A 27770-nucleotide genomic window follows, 5' to 3' on the forward strand; every position below is an offset into this window, starting at 1 on the left:
GAGAAAGGGGGGATATGAATTAATGAGGTTAATTTTTCTAGGAAGAGAACATTAGTAGTATTAGCAGTAGAGAGGAAAATGGAAAGATGTGTGCAGAATGGAAGCAGACAGCCCAGGTCTCTGCTATTGTAATCAGTGGTCATTCATTCAACATTCATTCATTTATTTCATAAGTATTCATTAAAAACCTACTGTCCAAGTATTGTGCTAAACTCTAGATATTCAAACAGACCTACTCTCTGCTCTCATGGAGCCTGGAGTAAAAAGAACCAAATGAGAGATGAGAGCCTCTTGTAGCCCCACACATGGAGAGAAAAGAATAAACTAAGAGGTATTTGTGAGGGGAATGGACATGGTTTGTTGACCTATTGGCTGTCAGAGGTGAAGGACAGGAGAAGTTGTAGGTGATTGTATCTTTGGAGTTGGGTAACTCTGTAAACTTGGTAGATAGCAGTGTCATAAGCAATATTTCAAGTATTGATGGCTTAGTGAGTAAGTGTGTGGGAAGGAGGAAATAATAAATGCAGTTTTACATATGCTGAGTGTCCATGTAACATATAAACGGAGATATCTAGTTATTTAGAGTTTAGGAAAGAGTTCAGGGTTTGAGTTATAGATCTGAGAATTGTTATAAAATAGATGTAAAAGAAGCCAAGGAGATAGTGACAGCACCCACAAAGAATGTGCAGATGAGAGAAGGGGATGGACACTTGGGGACTGCCAGTATTTGTGGGATGAGCAGAAAAAGAGATTGACCCCTCTCTGTGTGTTCCAGACAGTTTCCTCTCCCACCTCAGCAGCACTTGACACCATCAGTGACCCCTCTCTTTTTTGTGTTTTCTATACTTCTCGTTCAGTTAGCTCATTTTCCTTAATATATAAACTGTTTAATCTTAAATAAAGAACTCCATACTTCCCCTAATCTTCCTTTGACCTTCTGGCTCCTTTGACAGAGTCGCTGAGTTCACTCCTTCCCCTCACAGCCCTGATTCTTGAAAGGGTAACACCATTGGCTGTTTCTAGTTCCTCGCCCTGGTACTGGTGCCCCTCAGCACTGAAATGCCCCTGGCCACGTCTCCTGTAATCTCCTACTAAATAAAGACTACTTTTAAGTCCTTAATTTACGGCCTGCTTTTGAATGTGTTCATCTTGGTGGCATCTAATAATCACCTAACCGCACTTCAGTCCAATGTAATTTCAAAATCTCGAGTTTTATTCAATTTTTAAAGACTCCCCCAACCCCAGATGTCTTGGAAGCCTGTGGTGGGAAATAGTTATTTCTCTCTTCTCTTCATCCCCTTCCCCACTTCCTCTAGGAGCTGGCCCAGGGAAAGGGAGGATTAGGGTAAAAAGACACATCATATGTGGCAGGTACAAAAACAACGCAAGTGCTTTCCAGGTGGGAGATGTACAATTGTTAGCTTTCCCACTAGCTTTCTTGTGGAGTCATCAAAAATTTTCCTGCTGAGGTCAGTGGCCCACAGCTCTCTCTGATTGGCTGGCCCATTGCTTTTTTGGGATGAGGGCTTTGCTCTCCACCAATAGTCAGTTTGCCTCTTGGAAAAAACCCTTTTGTATCGCCCCAGGTTTGTTCCCTCTGTGGGGACTCACAGTTACCCTTGATTCTCCAGCAGTGACGTGCAGATTGCTCTCAAACCAGTGCCCTCTTCCCTCTGCGGCTGGGCAGGGGCACCTCCAGCCAGTTTCTTGCCTTTGGACTTTCCAGACATGACTCAAGTACTAGTGCCTTTTTCATTAAGCTCCCCCATTGGTTCCCTTGAATCCCCTTCTCATTTGGCTTAGGTGAGGTGGCAGTGCAGATATAATTTATCACAAGATACCAAACATGAGATATAATTTATCACAAGATACCACATGACATTGCGAAGTCATGTGGTGTAAGTATTATAGCAGTATGTGCAAAGCCCAGTGGAAGCAGAAAAAAGGAGGGGAGGGGTCACTAGCAAAACTTCACAGAGAAAGGGAAATGACCTGGTTTTTAAAGACTGAGCAAGCCTTTGCCAGGTGGAATGGGGTCGAAGGGTCTTCTAGATGGAGGTAATAGTAGTAACCTCCATGCATGAAGGCGTGGAGATGTGAAATGGCAGAACGTGTCTCGGGAACTTTAGGTGATTTCCGTTTGCTGTCACTTAAGGACTAGGTGAGTAGAGTGCAGAAGTGAATGGAGACTAGAGCACAAGGGCTTGTGGACACACACATACATACACGCTCACAGAAACTGAGTAAACAAACCCACACTAGACAGAGTAAGAAGGCAAGCACATATGCAGAGAATTGTTCTCTTTTTTTGGTTTTCCTTTCTTTATCTGGTCTTAGAACCTTTAAAAAGTCATTTATCCTCTCTGGGCTCCATGCCCCCATTTGAAAAATGAGGAGACTGGATACACTAAAATTCCTCAATTTCAAGCTTGGCTCTAAAGAAGCATTGAACCAACTAGGAAGTTTAATTTTTAATCTGCTAGTTTGATCTAGAGAAATAGAGAACCCAAGAAGTTTAGTGATTTAAGTAAAAACAACAACAAAAAATCCATCTTTTATTTTCTAGTTTTTAAATTGTGACAAAATATGCATAACATAAAATTTACCATTTTGATTGTACAGTTCAGTGCAATACATTTACATTGTGCAACCATCATCACTGTCTACCTGTAGAAAAGTTTCATCTTCTCAAACTGAAACTTCATGCCCATTAAGCAATAACTCTGTATTTCTCTGCCCCTAGCCACTGGCAACCACCATTCATTCTATTTTCTGTCTCTATGAATTTGACTACATAGGTACCTCATCTAAGTGGAATCGTATGATACTGGTCTTTTTGTTACTGGCTTATTTCTCTTAGCATAATGTCTTTGGGATTCATCCATGTTGTAGCAGGTGTCAGAATTCCCTTCCCTTTTAGGGATGAAAAAGATTCCATTGTATGTATATACCACATTTTGTCCATTCATCTGTGACGAATGCTTGAGCTGCTTTTACCTTTTGACTATTGTAAATAATGCTGCTGTGAACAAGGTTGTACAAATGTCTATTTAAGTCCTTGCTTTCAATTATTTTGGGTATATACCTAGAAGTGGAACACATAGTAATTGCATGTTTAATTTTATGAGGAACTGCTATACCATTTGCAAAATGGGTACACCATTTTACATTCTTATCAGCAATTCACAAGGGTTCCAATTTCTGCACATTTTCATCAACACTTTTTTTTAAGTTAAATAATAGCCATCTTAATGGGTATGAAGTAGTATCTCATTGTGGTTTTGATTTTCCTAATGATTATTGATGTCAAACATCTCTTCATGCTTACTTGCCATTTGTATAACTTCTTTGGAGAAATGTCTATGTATTCAAGTCTTTTGCTCATTTTTTAATAGGATTGTTTTTGCTGTTGTTGTTGAGTTGTAGGAGTTCTTTATGTATTCTGGGTAGTAATCCCTTATCGGATATATGATTTGCAAGTATTTTCTTCCATTCCACGGGTTGCCTTTTCACTCTATTGATAGTGTCTTTTGATACACAAAAGTTTTTAATTTGATAAAGTCCAATTTATGTATTTTTTCTTTTGTTGCTATGCTTTTGGTATATTTAAAAAATGATCGCCAATTCCAATGTCATGAAGGTTTCCTCTATGAAAAAAGAAAGAAATATCTTTTGTATAAATTGGCCTAAGTTCAACTTTTAAATCTAGGTCTCTTGCTTAGTCTACAGAATGTAACTCAGCTTTATTTATTTTCTGCTTTTCCCTCCTATTCTCTAAACATGCTTTGAGTACCTTCTTATCATCTTTGTTGCTTAGAGAATCAGGCAAGGTGTTGATTGTATGCCCACTACATTGTCTTTAATTGTTCTTAGTATGATTAAAAACTTTAAAAAAGAAATCTTTAAATAAAGTTTAGGTTTGCTTTGGTTGGCCCTTCTGAAAAACTTTGAGTTTCAGATTAAAAACAACCCTCTCGCCTCAATTAGTTGAGTATAATGGGAAAGTGAGGGAGTGAGAAGGAAAAGTTGTTCTTTCTGCTTATTGTGATTGATAAATAGACAAAGTGTTTTTTTTTTTCTCTTAATTTTCTAAAACAAAACCAAAAACTTCACAGGCAAGAGAAACTTCATCTGGAGAGGGAGATGTCAGAAAGAGGTCAAGTAGTAGGAAATGGAAACAATAGAAAGCTGTGCCATATGCTTGCCAGCTTTTTCATGAGATCTACTGATGTGGTTCATACCTGCCAAAATGTGTATTGATTGGCCAGCAAGAAAATTTTTAAAAGCTCCTTACACTATGCTAATTTCAAGATAATGGTCCATGTCTTTTGGTGGAAAAAAAATTACTTGATTTGGCTTTTGTCCTGACTCTACCCCTATTCAATTCATTGAGTAATCTTGTTGCAGTTACTTAATTTCACACCTTTGAAATGAGATGTTGGAACAGATATTTAAGCTTTCATTAACCCTGAAGTAATAGATGGACTTCTTTGGAATTATACTTCTTCCCATTGGGAAATTGGGCAAAGAAGAAGTTTCCTTTTCTTTTTTAAGACAAAACAGAGCCACATGAATAATTAGTTCAAGTTGAGGAACTGAGTTCCAGAAAGGGAGTAATTCCCCCAAAGTACGGAGAATTCTACAGAAAGGCATTTTGCTTGTGTTCTGAGAGGTGTTGTGGCCTCTGATAAATCTCCAATAATGCATATTAAATTAACCCAATCTTCGATCCTTACATAGTTGATTACTATTGCTTTAAAGCTTGTTTCATAGGAGTCTTGTGGCTTTTAAACTTCCAAACTTTGAGGATCCTCTTGGGTGATAGCTATGCTTGTGGCTTGTTTAGTATTTGACAAGAGTTCTTAGTTTTCTGCCTTTAAAGACACATAATAAAAATAATTTTTCAAGTGTTTGTTTAAACTTATGTGTATATGTTATATGTATGTATTTATATATTATGTGCATTTTATACAATGACTTCCAGGTGACTGCAAAACAAAGGATTAAAGTATATTTTTTTATCTGGAAATTATATTGAGCTTTATGAATTTTTGGAAAGGCTTTGGAAAATTTTTGCTTTATAGGGTTTTCTCTGAAGAAGAGTTTACTATAAAGGAAAATGCATATTTTTTAATTAATCTTATTTATCAGTATTTAAAGCAATAAATTATATATATGTAAAATATATAAATTTAAAAACAGTTTAGGGCACACTGGTTTGACATACTAAATACATAGCAGTTGATTTTTGGATGTAATATTTTTAATCATGGGGACATTTAAATTATATCACCAATTGCTTGCTACTCCTATCCATACTAATAAATGGCATATGAAAATTTAGAAAAATAAAATGCAGATATTTTCCATCATGTCAAAATGGCATGTGGTTTTGATCCTGAGAGTGGAGGGTTTCCATCAGACTGCCCTATCTGAAATCTCTGGGTCTATTTCCTCTTTTGCCTGGATTGCTGTTACTGGTAGTTGGTGTTATTCAATTATCTCTACATTTTAATCTTGGTGTTTACCTCTAATGTTGCTCAAGTCAGTAGATGATTCATTGCATCTGGAACCAATAAACAGAGTTTGGCAGAAAAGAGACAATGTGTGGCAGATGCATTTGGAATAAAGGAACAATGCGTTTGAAACTGGACTCTAAGAGCTTAGAAATTCAATTATACATTCATGGTACAGGGCTAGGTATCACAATGCCTGGCCCATAGTGAACCAGTGAATGTTCACAAAGATAATGGTGATTAATCAATGCAGTCTGTATAAACAAGAAAGGCATCTGCACTGCAGTGGACAGGCAAGTTCCTCAAATTCTAGATTCTTGAAATTTCATCCCAGCCCTGAAACACTTCATTTAATCCTTCTGAATTTCCTCATTCCTCATGTAGGACTGATAATTTTGTGGTGTTAGCCTTAAAACAAGTAATCTTTCGCATCATCAAATACCAGACAACACATGCATGAATGCTTCCTGATAAAACATGATAGCACTTTGATATCAGGAGATCTAAAAACCTAAATTAACATTTCTTTTGTCCTCCCTAGAAAGTATATTAATCCCTACTGTGAAGCTTAAAGAACTAGGAAAAAGTTATTTAGTCAAGGCCAGTGAAGAAATCAGGTACAGGATGAATTTCTCTAGTTTTTGAGTTTGGTTTTCCTCTGCAAAGCATTCGAGCATTGCCTTTTTTTTTTTTCCCCCCAATGAGGGAATAAAAAAGTCAGATGCTCTTCTTTCCTCAGGAAGCAATGCAAACAAAATAGTAGTGCTATTAAAATCAATTATATTTAAATAATTATTCTCAGAAGTAGAGTTAGAATGTGGGCTTTTGAAAGTTCTTAGACTCCCAAAGGACACGTGTCGTGGCTATGTTCAGAATCAGAAAGGTTTTGCATTTTTTTTCAGCCTAGACAGAGTGAGGTTGTGAAGAAATGGCAGTCCTGTGGCATTTGCTGTTGATGTTTTGTAGTCTTAGCTCTTTTGAGCAAAGTAAAGGTCTGACTCAGGTCTAAATTTAAACTTTTTGGCATCATAAATTAAAAAATTCTATGTTACATGTCCTGTGGGTAGAGAATCACTTATGTAGTGAGAGAACCACCTTGTCTTCTGCCCAGCAATGCTATCCCAAATTAGTCTTATTGTTCTCTTTCCTTTTGAGCAGTAACTTCAATGAAGGGAGGAAAAACAAACATATTCTCTATGAAAATTACTACCCAAAGAAGGCCATTATGGTGGTATATTTATTTTCTATTGTTGCATGACAAGTAACCACAATTTTAGTGACTTAAAACAATGCCTTTTCATTATCTCACAGTTTCTGTAGGTCAGAAGTCAGGGTACAGAGTAGCTGGGTTCTTTGCTCAAGGTCACAGAAGGCTGAGACCTTGATGGTGACATTTTCATCTGGAGTTAGAGAGCTTCCTTAAAGCTCATTTAGGTTGTTGGCAGAAGTCAGTTCCTTTCAGCTGCAGAACTGAGATGCTCATTTTCTTGTTGGCTATTGGCCAGGGACCATTTTCAACTCCTAGAGGCTGCACTTGGGTCCTAGCCACATGGTCCCCCGATAATATAGAAGTTTGTTTCTTTGAAGACCAGTGAGAGTATCTATCTCTTCTTTTAAGGGCTCACCTGAATAGGTGAAGTCCATCTCTCTTTTGAATAACCCAAAGGCAACTGATTTCTGACTTAATTTTACTTGCACTTTCACCATTGCTATGTAACGTAACCTAATCACGGGAGTGATTCCCCATGGTATTTACTGGCTCTGTTCCTATGAAAGGGAAGGGAATTATGCAGGGCATGTATATCAGGGGGCAGGAATAATCCTGGGGGGTATCTCAGAATTATGCTTAATACAGGTGATATGCTTAAATTTGGGGATTTTAGAAAGTCTCTAGACAAAGCCTTTATGAAAGTCAGAGCTCTGCTGGCATTACCATAATCTGTTCCACGTCTTTCGTGATTCTACATATTTCACTTAGGCCTGGGCTGTCCTGGAGTACCAACCTCTGTTCCTGGAGGCTTTAATGAGGCTGTTAGTTTTAGCTTCCTAAAAGGGGTTCAGGTGTAGGGTGGCTTCTGGGGAGCTCACTTTACTATCTGGATCTTTATAGATAAAGTTTGCCGAGTCCCACCTCTATACCCACCTCTATAATGAATATTCCTCAAAGCTGGAGCGTGTCTGATGCCAACACAAAGACTGGGAGAAGAGCTGGCTTTGTCTGGTTCAGATTCAAGTGTAAGGAACTGGTGTAGAGTAGCCTCAGACCAGAAGAGTGTCTAGTAATCTCTTTGTCCTCTGTGAGCTGTGAGCACAGTTCCTCCAAAGAAGCAGGGGAATGGAGAAAGGGGGAAGGGGACCACTCAGGGGACCCAATTTGTTTGTGTTAATCAGAGATCTACCCACTCTCCTAATTGATCGTTCGCTACAAAGTAGCTTGATGTTTTTTTAGTCTGGGAGCTAAATGTAATAAACTTGTTCGTTTCTGTAAGAAATTTTTTTTTTTTTTTTGCCCTTGGGGAGATCATTACTTCTATTGTATGAAGATGGTAGCCCAAACATTAAGAGTAATTAGAGCAGATGGCAGTGAATACTTCTAGTGTAAAATACTCTGAGGCTTACACACAAGCTTTCATTCTTTGGACTTCCTCTTTTTCTCTCAGTCACCACGTATTCATTTTACTTCCCTTCAGGTATAAAGGGGAGGGAGAAAAAAAGAGGGAAAAATAAGGTTCCCCTGGTGTATGAAACTGAGGAGCTGTCAAAGGTTCATAGCAGGGAAAGTACACTCCCGTGTATTCAATCACTGAAATTAAGTGTTTTCGAAGGCGGTGCAGTCACGGGTCCATAGCATGGGGAAATAACATGCTGTAGTCCATCACTTAAAATGTTAACCTTGTCTCTTACTAGTGACTGGGAACAGAAACACGTGCTCTGTGCTCGCTGGTTAAATGGCAGTATATCAGCTCCGTGGAAAAGGCTAGAGTGTATCTGTCAATCTTCTGATTTGGCTCTATGTGTGTATGTGTGCGTGCACATGTGTGTGGCACACACACACACATGCACATTTTCATTTGGCTTTATGTTGCCTTCAGAGAATCTAGTTTATTGCTTACTGGAAAATGAGAATTGAACCAGTTTCCAGTGTTTCAATGTATATCCTTTACTAAGATATTCTTGCTTGCCAGTCCTCAAGCTCTTAGGTAGCTCTATAATTATTTCTTTTTAATTATAGAAAGTTTCATTTTGAACATATTTCAATATTGATGGAGTATAGATGTAGTATAAGGATCATATTACAGATAATTGGACAATATCAGTTCTTACTACATACTATAGTATGAATTGGAATGTACCAGGACTCAGCAAATTTTATAAAGTTCCAGATAGTAAATATTTTAGGTTTTGCAAGCAATACAGTCTCTGTCACAAACTGAAAGCAGCTATAAATAATATGTAAATGAATGTTTGAAGCCACGTTTCAATAAATATTTATAAAATAGTGAGTGGGCCAGATTTGGGCTGCAGTTTGCTGACCCTGTTATATACTACTGAATACTTTCCATGATTCTTTTCTGTAGTACATATGAAGAACTCGAAGTCTTTATTCGGTGGGAAAGACAAAGGTCCCACTGCATCAGCAGGAAGGCTATAGGACTGTGCAGCATTCCTTCCTTGTCCATCATCCTCACTGACCCTGCAGCACTTCAAGCATGCTCCTTCCCCAGGTTCTTCCCCAGAGAACTTCCGGCTCACATTCCACTTCTCTGCTCTAATCCTTTATCCAAGGTGCAGTCCCTGATCACTCAATATGAAATACCTGTCCCCATCCTGGCGCTTGTGATCCACATCACCCTGCTTTTCTTTTCTCCCTCAGGGCACATTATTTGTTTTATGTATTTAACTGTCATCTCTCTAAAATATAAGCTCTGTGAAGTCAGAAATTTGTTTTGTTTTGTGCCTAGAATAGTGCCTAGTAGGTAGTGGCTTATTAATTAATATTTATTGAATTCAGAGACTCATTTGCTCCATAGTTCCAGGCAAGAAAAGAGTTTGTGATTATTAAGTGAGATGACATCTGTTAAGTGCACTCAAAAAATGTTAGCCATTATTATTAATTTTAAAAATTAAAAATATTTTAAATTTAAAGTGGAGAGGGTAATATGTGTGTATTTCACTTGTGAGGACCAGTGATATAAAATGTCTAGCACTATACCTGGGATATTAGAGGCATTCAATAATTGGTAGCTGTCATTATTATTATTATTTTCTCTAACAAGTGGAATAATATCTGGGCTTATAATTCAAAAGAAGCATTGAGAAGAGATTTGAAGACTCAAATGAAAGGGAAGATAAAGAAAGGCTCTCTAAATTCCCTCTCTTTGCAGACTGCGATAGTCTCCTGAAGCTCAAGAGTGCTCAAATAACTCACATGTAGGAAGCACTCAGCTAATATCAATATTCTTTGAGAAATCACAGAGTGTACGACGTGTACAGAACCGAGAGATTAGCTAGCGAATTGCCCGGTTTTCTAATGGGGACAAAAGGCAAATTTGAATTGGGCATAAGACTCTCACAAGAGGCATAGTTGACATTTCTTTGACCAGTCAACGTGCTGGACAGTATGGAAGGACTTTCTCATGTTATCTCATAATCATGAAGAGTTTATAAGCACTGAAGAAAGAAAGTGATCACTTAGAGCCAGCATGAGCTCAGTAAGAACAAATTATGCCAAACTAATTTAATTTCCTTTTTGTTCTCTAAAGAATTATTAGATTATAGGTCAAGGTCTCTATTTGTACTTGTGGATTTGTAGATGTTTGACTTTTCACGATGAGCATTTTTTGTTTCATAATCAGCTGAAATAATCTCAGCCTGTGTTAATTTATCCATAGTGTCCAGATTAAAAAAAGAAAAGGTGATTAATGCACTGGATTTCATCTGTAAAGTAGTCTCTACCAAGGTCAGTCATCTAATCCTCTGAACCCCCATAATACCTCAGTTATGCCTTTAACTATTGAGTTAATCACATTTTATGTTAATTATATGGATATTTGTCTTTTTTTCAATGATAATATGAGCACCTTAAAAACAAGGATGAGGTCATATGTGTATGAGAGAGATGCCTTTACACTAGTTCATACGTAGAAGATTTGAGATTTTAATATTACCCAACATTATGATGTTATTATTATAACAGCCAAGACTCTTAGTTGGGAGAGCAAATGTTATTTAATAAATGGGGTGAAGACAGTTTACTATTTGGTAGAAAAAAAAAAAGATAAAAACAATGAAAAATGGAAAACTTCCCACTAACATAAATTCTTAATTAGGTGAAGATAAACATACAAAAAGAAACACTACAAATCAAGAAGAATATAGAAGTGATGTTTATATAAGAATGAAAGAAGAGTTTCCAATGCATAAAATTATAGAGGATGTCATAAAAGAAAAGATAAATATGTTTGGTTTCATAACAGTTAAAAACATTATTAAGGAGCACTAAAAAAAAGAAAAACAATTTTTGGCTTCATATTAAATTATTTTAGTTATTAAAATATTTTAAACTATGGCATAGTGATTATAAGCCCAAGTCAGAGTTGACAATTCATTCATTCAAACCTATTTTGGGGGTACCTACTACATATCAGCCATTGTTATAGGTACTGAGGATATAGCTGAAAACCAAGAAGCTCTCATGAAACTTACATTCTGTTGGGGGTTAACTGACTGACTATAAACAAATATACCATGTTTCAGTGCTTTGGAGAAAATAAAACAGGGTAAGGGATGGAGAGAATGTCAGTTATAGGGAACCTGTCTTTTCCTATTTCCAAGGCTTTCATGCTGAAGAAGAACGCATTCTGGTGAGGTGTCAAAACAGTTCTTTCTTGTCTTTGTCATCCAGGAGACGCTGTGACTAGAGAGATTCCTGTACTCTACATCCTCCACCACCCCAGCTTACATATACTCTCACAAATATGTCTTTGCTTGGTGTTCCAACTTGCTGATCAATGACTTCTTTCAAGATAACTCTGGTGGTGTTACAAGTACATTTAAGGTGACATGTGAGATTTGCAGACACTGCATACTCGCTGAAGTTCAGAGAAGTGCTGATGTGCTGTAAGAAGAAAACAAATTGCATAAGCTTCCTAGCTGAGACAGGAAAGTTTTTGCTTGTATTTTTTCTTCCTTTTTTTTTTCCTATTTTTCTTTTTTTGGGTTTATTTGGTGCTGCATATACTGAAGTAAAAGTGAGAGCATGTTCTGGATAATTCCTAAATCTTTATTTCCACATCCACTTTCATATGACAATGGAGAAATAATTTTCTTCCTCTGCAGAATGGGAGTGAGTGATTTGTTTATTTCAAAAGGGAAAACTAAAGCTAAAGGTTGAGCGCCTTGGGAACTAGAGTGGAAAGAGCTTATATTTAGTGGACATGAAACTTACATTGACCTATAAGCTGGTTTGGCGACACGGAGCACGGCTTTCAATGAAAAACATCATGTTGGTATCAACTGAGAGGCTTTCAAATATATTGACAAAAAGTCTTTTGTCAATGTTGTCAGCATTCTCTTTTGCTTGACTGAATCCAAGTGATAAGGATTGGAGGATAAGAATGATGGAAAATGAACCATCCCCACTGTTCCATGGGGCATTGCCCTGGCAGTCCTGTGTAGACAATGATACTATCAGCATGTCAATTCTGAAAATGTAGAAGAGCTAAAATTCTTATGGCTCATTCATGTAATCATGGATTGATTCACTGACAGCTTACAATCATGGAGATACATTGCTCCTCTACTTTCCCAGGTAGCCATTACATAGTTGAGAATGCATGAATTTTTTAGGACTTTTAGTATTTAGTCATTCATGTACTAAAGCATGAAACATCAATAAAAATTTAATACATTTCAGGATACTTTTATTATGCTAAGGAGAAATTTGGGCACAGGAAAATTTAGGTCTCTTTAAACTTAATGCTTAACATTTATATTAATTTGGAATCTATCACATTGAATAGAGAAACTTAAGGTGAAAACGAAAACCAGTGGAAGATTTCTTAGGGAAACTAAATTTGAGTCTCGGGTTTTAATTTAGATACACTCATCATCATTTGGTTTAAGCTTAAGTAGAGTTTGAAACCCAGAAAGGAATGTGAAAGGATATGGGCCAAACCCAAAAGATCAGGAGACCTAGGAGATGTAGCATTTTTAAGTATTTTAGGCCTTACTACCTATTTGTCTACCCATTGTAACAGGAAGGTGCTTATGCCCGAGCACCTGTATGTAATGTCTATAAATATATGCATGGGTTTAGCAGATAAATGATTCATTATTTCATCAAATTTTATCGTGCACTTATTATGTGTCAAACACTTTCTAGGGGGTTAAAACAAAGCCCCTGCTTTTTATTTGAGAAAGCTCAATAGATGACAAATATGTAAGGAATTGTATGATCTAATACCTGAATGAAGTGGTATTAGAGGAGAAGGAGTAACTGGAAGCATTATGTTAATATAAAGGCAGGGAAGGAGATGTTATTTAAGCAGAGACCTGAATGAAGTAAGAGACTGAGCCATGCAGATATTTTGTAGAAGAGTATGCCGAAAGAGGCCACCATGAGTGAACAGACCTAAGGTGGGAGCTTGTTCTGCATGAGTCAGTCTGTCTTCACCCCTGTGGCCTTTGACACCTTATTAAAACCCTTTGAGCCTTTGCTTCCTCAATTGTAAAGAGAAGATAACAATATTTGACCTTCCCATCTGCTGGGTTGGGCCTGAGTATAGCAAATGTTTAAAGGTAGACAGGCCAGGCTAAGATGATATAACACATGGAAGGCAGCAAATGACACAGACACGTGATTTAGAGTAATAGAGAAAGTTTTTAAAATTTACTTAGAGCTAGTGACAGGTACCAGTACTAATTATAAGTAATAAAATGTTCTCAAATTAATTAATGGAAGACATTATGGAATAGTCTTCCTTTGACCCCCCGATACCTAATTAATACCTAGTTGTTCCATATGTTTCCATCGTGAGAGTCATAGCCCTGGTTTTCTTTGTAGTCCTATAGTTGGGCTATGGATCTGATCACCAGGTTAATGTTTCAGAAGGAGTTATGCTGCTGAATTCTTGAAACTTCTTACAGCTCATTTACACACCACCTCACCCAGCTTGCTAGTCTTCTTTAAGACCCTGAGAGTCAAGAGTTGATTTGAAGAAAACTTCCTGTTTCCATTTTTGGATACATCTCCATGACCTGCAATGCATTCCTTGATTTAGACCTCAAACTTTGAAGCAGAAGTGTTATCTGAGAATATCACCAAATTGATGAATTCCTGGGCCCAAGTCATGAGCTTCTGATTCCACCATGGTGGCACTGAGGGAAACTGCACCTTAGCTCTAGGCTGAGAAATGCTGTCAACATCATCTATAAAATCGAGGGATAGAATTTCTCTAGGGTCCTTCCACTTCTAACTGTATAGAAATCCAAGCTTTTTCAAATGCCCTTTTATGCTTGACTCAGGGCTGACATTTACAGATAATCTGGTTTACCCTTCTCTGCAGTTGACTACCATCTTCATCCAATTCAGTCTTTTGTACTTTCTCACCACTTTATTCCACTCCAATTTCCTCCATTTTGCCCCTTTTTCCTCTTTATGGATTCTAAGAGAGTGAATTAAAGGATTATAAAAATGTATAATATATAGCCTTAAAGGAGCACTTTTTATAATTTTACCTTCCAATATCTAGTGTTAGTATGAAATCAGTAGAAAGCAAAAGTTCTCTCCTACTTTTTGGGTCTGTGGATGGCATGGTGGGGATGCGGCTCATCTAACTTGCAACAATGCTCATGCACCACACATTTTTCTCTCTGTGGTTCTGTGACTCCTTGTCGCTGTGCCTTATGCTTTTATGTCTCTTAAACTGGGATGAGTCAGTGACTTTTTCTCTCCTTTGTAGAAAATGAAAAGATCCCGCTTTTCTTTACCCCAAATACTTATTGGTGGTTGGGTTGAGTAAACAACTCAGGACTGTTGAGCTGGGCATCAGTACACATTCTTGGAAAATCTACTGGCTCTTCTGGCAATACATTTTTCCATCTTTCTCTCCCAGAAATACTCCAAGGCACCATTTGCCGTGTAGGTATAGTTATTGGTATTAAAAGCATACCTTCCCTTCTTAATGATCGTCTCCCATCTGTCTCTGACACCTCATCAGAGAATCTTCTAGGCAGTTATTTCATAGGAACTCGGGCTCCACATTTGGTTGGGATCTTGAGGGAAGAAGAACTGTGTGGAGAGAGACATACACACTTTGTATGTATTACCTTGAGGGAATCACCTTCTCTATCCTGATTTCATTATATTTATCATCATCATAGTTTCACAGCTGCACATATAGACATGTTCTTGGCCTCTTGCATGAGCCAAATACTGCTTTCCATGCTTTCTACATTCCTGTTTTAAAAAACACATTACCTCAGTGTGACCATAAAGAGGAAAGGGAAGTGTTCTGAGAGGGTGCCTGAAGTCCAGATCGGGAGAGGGCACTTCCACCTCTGGCTCCTCTCAGTCTCGCTCCCTGTCCCTCACTCAAAGGTTCTGGGCTGTCATCTGAAGTCAGTTGGCATTTCGCCTACGCATGGGCTTTTTCAGCACTGATGCACCAGGCATAGAGGGAAAGGCAACAAGACAGTAGTATCAAAACAGGTAGAGTGGGAGGATGGATCTGAGCATTAGAAAGAGGAATGTTCCTATAAAACGGAGACACTTGGCAATAGAGTCAGTGAAAAATGATACCAATTATACAAAGCAAAATGCCACCTATCAAGCAGGCCATTTTAATTCTCCCCATTTCAGGCTATTTATGACTTTTTGTCCAAGACTCAATACATATCTGTAAAAATAAAAAATGGAATCTACTCCATCTGTTAGGCAGAAGGAGGCCTGGGCTGGGAAAAAAAGTAACATATTACAAGCATCTTGTTGGAGAATTCCAGAGGCTGAGCACAGAGACATTTCAAGTATAACTTTCCTTCTTTCATAGTTTTTCCTTTTCAAGTTAATTGTGTGAGGAAGACAGGATGACTAATTTTATTGACATTTAAAATTATATTTAAATTAGTTTTAGTTTAAGAAGTTTCTGTTATGATCGATCACCCACACTATCCTGCTTTAAAACAATACGAAAATAACAGAACTCTGTTTTCCAGGGCAACTTTTCCTTTCAGTTCTGCCAGAGGTGGTCGAGGGCTCACAGTTGGTTTCCTGAAAGAGTGCCACAAGATGGCGACAACGTCACAGTGGAGACTGGCCAACTGCTACTGCTTGACACCAATACAAGCGTCCTCAACTTACTTCACGTTAAAGGTTAGTGGAGTTCAGAGATCGGTGATAACATTAATATATATAATTCTATTAGTTTTAGGGGAAAGGAAAGAAAGGAACTTTTTGGATAAGTTCCAGCACTTGGTTGACAATTTATTCTGGGACCGAATTGAGATTTTACTGTGAAAGGGAGAAGTAGTCAGAGGGTTCAAAATAAAAGCCCTTCCTTTTGACTCTTATAAGCACAGAGCTTGATTATTTTAATTTTTCAAATACAAGAAAGTTACCAGTGTTCTCAAATAATATGCTTTTTTATTCGAGTACTTTGTAGTCATGCTCGTTCAGGGCAGCCTCCACAATATAGCAAAATGCTCTGAAATCGGTTAATGCTGCTGCCTTTGAAATTCCCTGCCAACAAAGCAGTGTTTTCCTGCTTTTACCCTGTTGTGGTTTTGAGTTCCTGGTCCCATGGAAAGTCATATAAATAGGCTTCCTTATTGCAAAACTGGCCACATAGCTCTAGGGTCTGGGAAGTTGGAAGAGACTAAGAATTCAAATCTCGAGTCCTTCGCCACATCATCAAGTGACTAAGTCAGTTATTTCACCTCTTTGTGCCTTTGTTTCCTTATCTGTTAAATGAGAATACAAATTATTGCCTACTTCAATGGCTGATAATAAGGAATGGTCATCAAAGTGGAGAATGAAAATTGCTTGGGAAATGTGATTAGTTATAGATATCTATAAAGTTATGCACTAAAACACTATTCTTTACTATAAATATATTTAACACTTATAGGAGGATTTGTTCTTGTTAAAATAAGAGTATGGCTACATGAGAAAAGTGTGTGTGTGTGTGTGTGTATGCGTGTGTGTGTGAACAATCTGAAGGGGATAAACTTATTCAATCTTGATACTTGTTCGTTACAGATGGAATGAAGTTTTTCTGATCAGGCATTTTGCCATTCTATACTCTGGAAGCTGTTTTTCTTTTCTCTAGTAGCAAGGAGAAGTTTTCAGGCAAATCAGTTAATTAGTGCCCTTTAGGAAAGATGACCTGTCAACTTGGGCTCTTGGCCTGTCTTTGCGGTGTGTATGTTTTTGTGTACGTGTGTGTGTGTGTGTGTCTGTGTGTGTGTGTGTGTGTGTGTGTAGCCAGTGGCTGTGGGGAGTGCTGACTTATTGATAGTGATCAACTACCTAAAGACTAGCAATGACAAAGGAAAATTACAGGCTTAAAGCCTTAGCTCAGCGAAAAGATGCTCTTTGCAAGCTTTTAACCAGGACCCTCCCCACAGGAGTCAAATTCTGCTGGAGGATGGGAATATCTTCAAGTGCTCAAGGGTTTTTGCCTTATATTGATATCATTTGGGAGAAGTTTTCCCAGTGAAAGTATTTCGACTCAGCCTGAGTCTCTGAATGTCCTATTAGTCCCAGGTAAATGTTCAATCAAAGAATGGTGTTAAGATCAAAGACTGAAGATGGAGAAGAGGCATCAGAGGCACGGAAAAGGGTAAGAGAAAGGTAGGGGTATGCGGACTATGCACTTGGCTGCTCATTCTTGGAGGTTTCAAGATCTGAGTAATCTAAATACTTGTTCCAACCTATCACCTTCCAATACTAGTTTTCCTTAATATTCTTGGTTTAGGCAATATTTCATTTTCATATTATTTAGAATAAGTATGTCAGGTTTGGAAGGACAGAACCTCACCCTGTGAAGAGGCAAGGCCTGTTATATGAAGGATTTCCTCTGTCTCTAAGAAGTAAGACCATTTGTGGGAATGTGGCTGTAAGTAGTAGACACCTGTTTCTGTACAAATGGTGCACAAGAGTTGTTGGCAGGGAGCAAGTTTGTCTAGAGTGAAACTCTGAGGTTTTTATTATAGATATATGGATCATAGCTTCTAGAAAAAAATGAGAACAGAGAAAGGACAAATATCAAATTCGATTCAGCAGATGACTTGTGAATGTTTGTTAAGTGGCCTAGTAACTCTGTGTGAGATACAAGAAAAAGTAAAGAATAATACTTAATGCCAGTAGTGTGTATTATCACTAAAGAAAAAAATAATTAAGGAGAAAATATAAAAGAATAAAATTTCTCAAATCTATGATGCAGGCAGTAAAGTAAAATGTAGTCCAGAGTAATCAGGTGTCAAGGATGTAAGGTTAGAGTTGGATGATGGAGAGAAGAATAGCATATCGTTTGTGTCTGAGACAAGTTTTGATCATGTAGGTATCAATCTACAAAGAGAGTATAAGTTTGAAGAACTTCCCATCTTACTTATCGGAGCTACACATTTCCAGTGGCTCATGCCAAAGACCTTAGAGACATCCTAGACTTCCTTCTCTTTTTTTTCATATCCCATGACCAATCCGTCAGTGAATCTTGTTGACAGGATCTTCAATATGTATCTCATATATCAGTACCTGTGTTGGTACCAATCTAGTCCTAATCAACATAATTTTTGGGCAGGACCATTTCAAATGGCCTCTTAATTGATTCCAAAGTTTCTAATTCTTTGTTTTCCTTTATAGCAGAACCCTAATTTTTATTTGGGGCTGCAATGTACCCAGCTCAAATGTTATATTTCCTGGTCTCTTTTGTAGTTAGACAGACAGCTCTTGTGGTTAAGAGCTAGTTGATGAGATGTAAGGAGGAAGTGTGGTACAGGACATTTGGGACCCAATAACAGGCATGTCCTACTTGTCTTTCCTTCTTCCTCTTCCTTGTTTCCTGGAATGTAAATGTGATAGCTACATTTTCAGCTGCCATCTTGGACCATGAGATGACTCATTAAGAATGGGGAAACAGAAGAACGAAAGAAGCCCAGGACCCTGATGACTTTGGAGTTGCCATAGTGGCATGGCAACTGGGACTGCCCACCTATGAAGTTACTTTTTGTGATAGAAAAACAAGCGTTCATGTGTTTAAGTTATTGATATTTCACTTTTATGTTATATGCTAAAATAACCCCCCCAATAGTTTATTTTCCATGTCCTTTAAAAATATGTCAGATCTTGCTACTTTTCTTCTCAAAATCCTTCAATGTCTTCTCATCTCGCAAGAATAAAATCTAAAATTTCCACTATTATTAAACCTCTGATCCCTTCATTGATCTTGTCTTTCTCATTTACTTTGTTCTAGCTCTTCTAAAAATATACCTGGAGCACACCTGCCTTAGGGCCTCTTCATACAACGTCCGATGCCTGAAATATTTTTTCTCCAAATAGTCAAGTGGCTGGCTCACTTATTTCATTCACTCATTGAGAAAATATTAACTTATCAGAGATGTCTTCTTGGCCATCTTTTCTAAAATTATAATTACTTCTTATTATTTTCTATTCTTTTATTTTGTTTTACTTTTCTTTATTGCACTTATCATCACATTACATATTATAAATTTTCTTGTTTATAATCTGTTTCCTCTGCTAGAACAAGCTCAAAAAGGCAAAGAACATTACCAATTTATTCACTACTGTCTCTTTAGTGTCTAGGACAGTGCCTGATACATAAAGAGGATTCAAAGAATATGTGTTAATGATTGATTTAATGAACAAACAAAATGGTGCAGGGTTCAGGTCCTGAATGAAATTTAAGGAAGATAATCTTGCTCCCTTAAATATCACTTTTCCTAACTAATTTACTTTCACTATACTTGGTCGTTCTTACCGATATATTTAGGTACACATGTATACATATGTGCCCATATGTACACACATATGTATACATGCACACATGTGAATATACATATATTCACATTCATATATACATGCATATGCCCATGTATAAAAGCATATCGTTATGCATATTAGGAATACAAAATCCACTGGTAAGTTAATTTCCTATTTCTAAAAGGCATTTGAAACTGGTGAAGGATGCTGACTCTCAAATATCTGGTTGATATAGCATAACTCTAAACCTCTAATGTCTTCTTTTGGTCTATAATATGTGTGAAAGTACTTGAAGGATAATAAAACACTATTCAAATATAAGATCAAATCATTAGCCTCATCAATATCAATAGCAAGTCACTCTATAATATTATTGTCTTTCTCATACCCCTTCATGATATCAGAGAAGTAGCTGAGTGGAATTTTCTTTATTTTTCTGATACCCTCTACAGGATGAGATAAAGCATGAAAATTTTAAGCCGAATACCAATTTCTTCAAAAGATTTTAACAAACAAAAAGCGAAGTATTATAGTGGAAATACTTTCAGTCATTTCCACATTACAGAGAATGTATTCTAAATGAAGTATGTACATACTCTGAAAAGATTAGTGCTAAATAAAAGTGGAACTAGATCATCTAAGAACTACATTTAGAACTGCTTTATAAAAATGTTGCATCCTTTATGTTATTTTTTCATTTATGGCAGCCAGCATCTTAATGTGTAAAGAACCAGGCTTCTATTTCAGGAAAACCAACACTTCTACATATGGCCCTCAGGAGTCTTGAACTCTCTGTGCTATACTTATATTTCCACCTATAAAATAGAATTGACATTTTTTTTTTCTTACAAGTACAACTTATAGAGTAAAAAGGAGAATTATAAATTTCTTCGAGGCAATTGGGAAAAGGCACCAAAGTTTTTCCCATTATTTATGATGCTACATATACTGATTCCTGAACTTTATTGAAAAATGGCAGATTATTTTGTGACCATGATAAGAGCTTCAACTATATTTATTATTTTGCCTTAGTTATCAAAATATCAAGAAATTTTATTTACTTACCATCTCTACTTTCCTACATTTCTCCCTCCCTCCTTTTTTTCCAAAAAAAAAAAAAAAAGTTGTTTTATAGAGAGTACTGTTAAACACAAAAGAGAATTAACCCAATCAATTAATACTAATGAGTTGGGATGGAAATAGGCATATTGCCTTGATTTAGTTAATTATATTTTTCGTTCTTTTATGGTAAGATGCCCAACAGCCATAGGCATCACTGAATTAAAATTTATTATTTTATTCCAAGTAATTATGATGAGCCATAATAACAAAGAAGGAACGTCACCCTCATGTCAGAGACATTATGCATTCTGGGCTTGTGGTTGTTGGAACAGCATTTGTATTTTCTGAATGAAGCAATGAATCTCTCTGTATTTTGGTGGTCAAGCAGCTTGACATGAAATTGCCTAGAGATAATGATTAAGAAAGGCTCAATTAGAGGAAAACGAACTCTAGAAATCCCTCTTCCCTTGGAGTTGGGCTTTCAAAAGGAAGACATTTTGTAGCTTCTTTCTACTTACAATGCCATCACTTTAAAATGTTTGAACAAAAACTTGTTTCCAGTCTCTATTGCTGCTTAATAGTGCACTGATTTCTTTTAATGTGACTTTCTATTTCTTGGTCTACTGGTACATACCAAAGCAGTTAAATGCTTGGTAGGCTTTTGAGTCAGAAAGAACTGAGTCTGAATTTGGGCTCTGTTTGTTACCATCCCTGTGACCTTGGGCAAATCGCATAGTCTCCATAAGCCTGAGGTTTCTCCTCATTAAGGTTATGCTAGTTATAATGTCAGCAACTGTAACCATGATAGCTAACATTTACTATTTGCTATTGTTCGGCAAGACTACAATGTATCACCCAACTCATATGGATGTTTTGAGTATCAAGTGAGAGAATATTTCTAAAGCCCTTAGCATAGGGCCTGGTCCAGAATAAGCGCTCAATGTTAGGTGTTTTCTGTTTTCTGGTTTTGTTTTGTTTTGTTTTGTTTTGTTTTTGACTGATGAAAATAGAAGAGATGGCTGAATATTAGGCCTAAGTTGCAATTTTATTTTTTATTTACAGATAGTAGCTGCTTGTACATACAAAGTTAACTGGGTTAGTGAAAGAATTAGCTTCATAATAAAGACCTTAGATTGCTTTTGCCTCTGTTATCTTCAGAATGCATATTGAAGTGTTTTTCTTTCTGTGGCAAGAGAGGGAGGGATACAGAGGTGGACATAGCAAAGTCTGTTTGCTTTCATTCTTCTTGTTATTTTGACTTTGTGGAAATGTGTTTTTCTGGTGCTGTTTGGAATATGCTCTCATTTTCTCCAATTTTTTTAGTCCCAGTTTTGAGGACTCTCAGTTCTTGTTAGTCTATTATATTTGAAATTTCAGTGGCACACAAATACATATTCTTGGCTTATTGAGATGAGGTATCTTTTCTTGACTCACTCTCAAGTTCATTGTAGAGTTTCCTCATCTTTGGCAAGGGTTTGAGGATTTCAGAGTGAGGTATGAAATGCTGTACCCAGGACAGCCTTTTTTATCCCATGGTTTATACACTTGGTCCCTTCTAGTTAGTACCAAATCAGCCTCAGTTTCAGTAGCTGAATGCTTCACCTTGCAACGATCTTTTCAATGCAACAGCCTGGGAATGCTATGAGACATGACTTTCTTGAGACATTACTTGTGGTTTCTCTGTACATCAGGTCTGTGTGAGTCACTGGGCAGATTACCCTATGTCTTTAGTTTCAAGGCTTCCCAGATACCAATGTGGATTTAAAGGAAATCCATCTAAAGACAGGATGGAGTTTCGATAAAAGTGAAATAGTTTACATTAATATTTATTTCACTCATAACTATATAATGTCTCAGTCAACATGAGGTAATTTTGTGGACTGGTAAAATTCATTGCAAATTGGTGAGTTTAAAACAATTCTTCTGTAAGTGGGTTGTAAGAAGAGATCGACTGAATTGCCTCCTCTCCTCTCTCAGTTGAAACATAGCTACCCTTAAAGGCAGGAGATGGGATGACCGTGTATAGGACAGTGAGACAAGGTTGACTCATTGCAGTTTGGTCAGCCAATTGGGGACCCAAGTTCAAATTTGAGGCAGCCACAGACTCTCTTATGTCTTTGGGTAAGGCTCTGATCTTCAAATCAATGCACAAAATGGAAATGATGGTGAGCCCCTTCTTTTTGTAGGAGGAAAGTTGGCTTGCATAAACCTTTATCAGATGTTAATGTTCTTTGTATGTGCAACCCTGTGGAGAAAGCGCAGCACAGAAGTTAGTAAATTTTGTTCTCATAGTTTCAAGCATAGTGCTCCAGAAGGGTCTGGGCTGTGCAGTAATCTACAGGGGAAGCCTGATTAAGAAGTCAGCATCAGAAAGAATTACCCTGTTTTTAAAATCTACCCTTAACTCTCTTTATCTTGTGTGTCTCCATGTGTTAGTCTTTTCTTGGTGACCAGTTGGTGTTAATTATTTTATGAGGATATTGCCTATATCAAAAGCTAAGTGGATCATCGATTGAATTTTTAATCAGCTAAGAACTTGAATTATTTTTATATCAATTCTTTACAAATTTAATATTAGGGAGTGTTTCTCCACCTCCCCCCCCCGCCACCTCCCTCCCCGCCCCCGCCACCTCCCCCCATTTGGGAAGGTGTAATCTAGGCTACAAGCTTAAGCAGGAGCCAGGTCCATTTTTGCTTACCTGTCTATTGCCAGGACCATTATATCTCCAGGCACCCGGAAAGTACTCAGTTTTAATTGTTGAACCACTAAGCTAATCACTAAATTTCTGATCTGAAGAAGCAAGTTAACATTAGTTTTGCATTTCTCTGTGAACAGAGTCTTTCCTGGTATCTTCAAATGTTAGTCCATTTGCCCAGACGGTGACCAATTTCATTTACTACCTGTGTATCAGAAGATCAGAGACAAAGGCTTTTTAATGTGGGGGACACTTGGCTCTGAAACCCCTTATTTTTCCCAATCAGACAATGACTTACATTATTTACCTCCAGAGAACAGTCCCAGACGTACTCGATTAGCCGTAAATGAAAGATAAGCCATGGCTGTGAGAAAGGACATGCTTTCAATAGATGGGCAGACAGACAGATAGATATTAAACAATTTATAGTTTTATGTCTTGACAACTTGGATATTGTAACATGAAAAATGCTACTGAAAGGGACCCAGTCTTTTTTTGCACAGAAGCTACAATATTTTCAGTAACAAAAGATAAATGTTTCATACTTCCTCACTTAAAAACCTTCTCTGGCTTTCCATTAGCCTTAAAATGACCTTAAGATGGCTTACAAGGTCTTTCAAGACTTGATCTCTCCTTAACTCTTTACCTCATTTGTTGATTAATGATTTCCATAACCTGTTTATCCAGACTGGGATTGGAGATAGAAATCTGGGATGCTTATGTATCTGGGATTCTTGTGCAGATTAAAATATATTGGAGATTGAGCATTTCATGACTCTTATTTCTCATGTACTATAATATTCTGGGGGTCCAAGAAAGGTAGGAGGCATTCTCCTACCTTTTTTAAAATAAATAAATACTATGAGGAAACAACTGTTATCTTTCATTTCTAAAACTAGTATGCTATTAGCAAAATCATGTTTACAATATTCAGAGAATAATTGTATTTGGAGCCTTTCAAATACACAGATTGCTCAGGGAAGTGTACCGAATTGCAGGGCTGGCCAAAATGTGATTGGGTCAATGCTAATTGAACTTTGATAAAGAGAAGGAAGGAGATTATTTGAATGAATGAGAAACTAGGTACCTGGGGAAATTTTTACTTGACCGATACAGACAAAATTTTGTTGTTGGTAGTATTTTTTTGTTTTGTCTTTTATGCTTCTCCTTACATAATACTAGTTTTCTTTTGAAGTCTTTAGTGATTTTCTAGAAATCCATGGAACAGCTGAGGGACTTTAGCACTTAAATGGCAGAAGCTTGGTTGGTAAAAGGAAAGTAATGGTTTTCTGGAGGTAGAAAGAAAATCAAAGTTTAGTCAATTGGTAATTGATAACAGTAGTCACAAAGACAAAGGCATTTATTTCTATCCCAGTGTTTGAATTCTTTTAAGTATTTCTATGTTGTTTCTCTTCCAAAATGTTTACACTTTGTAATTAATATAGTGTTAATTTATTTAGAAGGTTAACTTACTGAGTTTTATGTATTATAGAAAAAGTAAAGGGCTAGCTAAGTCATAACCTTTATCTTCTTTATCGTTTTTCTCAGTATCTGTAAGTTTGGCCAATTCACTAAAACCAGGGCATTTCTATTTACCTGACCTTCTGGAAGTGGAAACTGCATTTTTTATGTTTTTGTTTTGGCACATAGCAGAAGGGCTGGAAAACAACAGTAAAGGTTGGTTGCATGATAAAGTGAGTTAATCGATCATTCCAGCCTTGTGTTTCTCCACCCCTTAGATGATGGCAAACTTCACAAGACTACGGATACCTAATTTACCTAGAGCAGTGCTTCTCAGAGTGTGGTCCCCACCATTAGCATCAGCATCACCTGGGAACTTGCTAAAAATACAAAATTTTGGGCCCCACAGCAAAGTTCTCTGGGAGTGAAGCTCACCAGTCTATGTTTTAAGATCTTGAGGTGATTTAGATTCATGCTCAAGTTTGAGAACTATTAGCCTAAAACAATAAGGGAACCATGCAGAATTATCAGGACTGGAAGCCAATTAACCTGGTCCAGCTATTCTTTTCCCAAAGGCTATGCCACCCTGTGCAAAGAACAGTGGAAATTTGGCTGGAGACATTGAATGGGCCTGTCCTGAGTATGACGTTTTTAGTTAGCTGCGGTTCTCTCTCCTGCCAGTGAAATCTGAGCTGATGAAAACATTTCTTCCAACTGCTATTGTTTGTGGCTCTGAGTCGGTGGTTTTATTTCAGATACATTTTTCCCTCTACGGTGCCCATTTTACTATAATACCAGACTAATTAAGGAATTAGTATGTGGCATCCATTCTGGGGAGGTGTGTGATTCTTTTCCTGCATTCTGAGAACATTTTTGCAAACACTTTCTAGTTCATATTTTCTTTTTTTAATCAGGCAGAGACATTACAATTAAAATACCGTTAAAGTGATTCTGGCAAGTATTGCAATAAGCATGTTTTTTAATTAAAGGAAGAACAGGGGGATGCATAAGCAGCATCAACTAAAGGGGGAAATTTCATTCGATATCTTTTTTAATTGAAATGAAAAAAAAATTAGGAAAAGCAGCAACAGCAGCCCATGCCCATGTGTGTGTGACTTGCTCCCAGGTTGTTAGGTTTAGGTGTTCTGTGCTTGATTAATTAGTAGCCAGCCAGAGAGTCCATTCCCTTTGCCCCCAATCCTTAAAGCCTGATTTATGCCTCACATCCCCCATGAATATGTGAGGGCTCAGGCATCTATTTCCTGAGCTGCTAGTGGATAGGATTATGGAGCGTGCACGAAGCTCTTGGGGGCTCTCGTTTGCCAGCCAAATTGATTTTCCGCCTCTCTGGCCGGGGACAAGCCCACCTCGAAGGCTTCCAGGCTCTGCTCCAGTGGATCAGGCACAAGTCTAATCCGGATCTTGCCAACAAAGGAAGCTGTGTGCATCCCCATTACAATGCAGGCTTCAGGCTGTGGCTGCCTTCCCTAAATGCTAGTCTTCTACCCTCTTCCTCATCTCCTCCTGATGTTCACCTCCATAGCAGCACAGTGCAGTAGAATACAGCAGTGTATTGCAACTGTGCCCAGATCACTCAGCCTGCTCTTCTCATACAGGCAGAGGAGGATCTGTCCACCCTGAATGGATGGTCATGTATAATTCTCCAGGGAAAGGGAATTCTACAGGATTTCCTATCTATTTGACTATTTAATGACTGGGAAGGTAACCAGATAGAGTCTGTTAAACTTTTTAAGGAACTATTCAGGAACTAAATGGAGGTTAATTGATATAGATAAGTAAATTGGATAATTTACGTCTAAAAACAGGTAGCTCAAGCATTAAGCAAATGAATTATGTAGTTTGGGATATAGTTTGATCTAATTAATTGGGGTTCTCAGTTGCCTTTCTGGCTCTTGCCTGCATTCACCCCTGGCTTTCCCTTTGCTTAAAACTGGAGTCGCTCTTCCTGGGTTCATTTTATCATCTGGCATTTGTGTCTTAATGAAGCACACACTTGCTCTGCACCCTTTCTCCTATGAGCCTCCTAAAAGTGACATTAAGGTTTTGCCATCTTCATCTACCACCTTCACAGTTCTTAAAGTTCTTCCTGCAGCCTTTGTCTGTACAACCTTCAGATTCCTTTCCTAGTTCACCTAATTTTTTGACCCACTCTCAAGAATCTTGCCACTTCCTTTCCTTATTCTAGTCTTTAATATTAATATTTGACAGTGTGTCCCCCTCATCTCTCTTCTGTTCTCACTCTACATGTTCTCCTGGGGAGACCTCATTTACTTCTGTAACTTCAACTCCTATTAAATGAGGATTTAGTGAGCATATACCAAGTTCCCCATATGCCAGGCACTGTTCTAGGCAAAGGGTCTACAGCTGTGAATGAAGTTTTATTATAGTCGAGTAAGCAAATGATACATATTTTTTTGTTGTAGATTTTATGAGCAGCGTGGAGGGGAAATTTAGTGTTGGTTGCAGGGATTTACACACAGTGAGGGCAAAGACTATGAGGCAGGGAGAGCAAGAAGTCAGTGCAGCAGGAGGATTGGGTGCCAGCGAGCCAGGGGAGAGTAGGGGGAGAATGGGCCAGGGAGGATCGGCCGTGTGGGGTTTGGTAGGCTTTGAGTCTGAGTGTGGTGGGAGCCACTGGAGACTCTGAAGGGGAGAAGTGACGTGATAAGGTTTGTACAAAATAAAAATCATATTGGGTGCTGTTTTGAGAGCAGACCCTGGGGTAGGGCCAAAGGCAGAAGCAGGGAGCTGAATTAGGAGGCTGTTTTAATAATCCAGGGATAAGGTGAGAGTGACTCAGACCCAAGAGATAAAGGTGGAAGTGCTGAGAAGTGATTGAATTAGGGGATATTTTGAAGAAAGAATGCTCAAAGTTTCCTGAAAGGTTGGTTGTGGTGTGAGAGGGAGGGAAAGTTGATTCTAGAGTTTTCAAACTGAGCGATTGGAAGCATGGAATTGCCATTTATGAAGCTGGTAAGGACTGTGAGCAGACCTATGGGACAAGATGAGGAGTTT

The 27770-nt window shown here is 37.8% G+C and overlaps 1 protein-coding gene and 1 long non-coding RNA gene across 2 annotated transcripts in view; both read left to right on the top strand.

Moving 5' to 3' along the window:
- LOC120594922 (uncharacterized) overlaps positions 1-2957 on the top strand; it is a 21598-nt gene extending 18641 nt beyond the window's left edge. The window contains exon 3 of the long non-coding RNA XR_005650740.1: positions 4-2957. This is a non-coding gene — a long non-coding RNA (uncharacterized LOC120594922). The remainder of the gene's footprint in view (positions 1-3) is intronic.
- The window catches only part of PKHD1 (PKHD1 ciliary IPT domain containing fibrocystin/polyductin), a 411516-nt gene that overhangs the window by 107908 nt on the left and 275838 nt on the right, over positions 1-27770 (top strand). Inside the window, exon 36 of the mRNA XM_039853082.1 lies at positions 15732-15888. Within this exon, the coding sequence (XP_039709016.1) occupies positions 15732-15888 (157 nt within the window). The remainder of the gene's footprint in view (positions 1-15731; positions 15889-27770) is intronic.

The sequence above is a fragment of the Pteropus medius genome, unplaced genomic scaffold, assembly GCF_902729225.1.
Source record: "Pteropus medius unplaced genomic scaffold, Ma_sr-lr_union100, whole genome shotgun sequence".
Lineage (NCBI taxonomy): Eukaryota > Metazoa > Chordata > Mammalia > Chiroptera > Pteropodidae > Pteropus > Pteropus medius.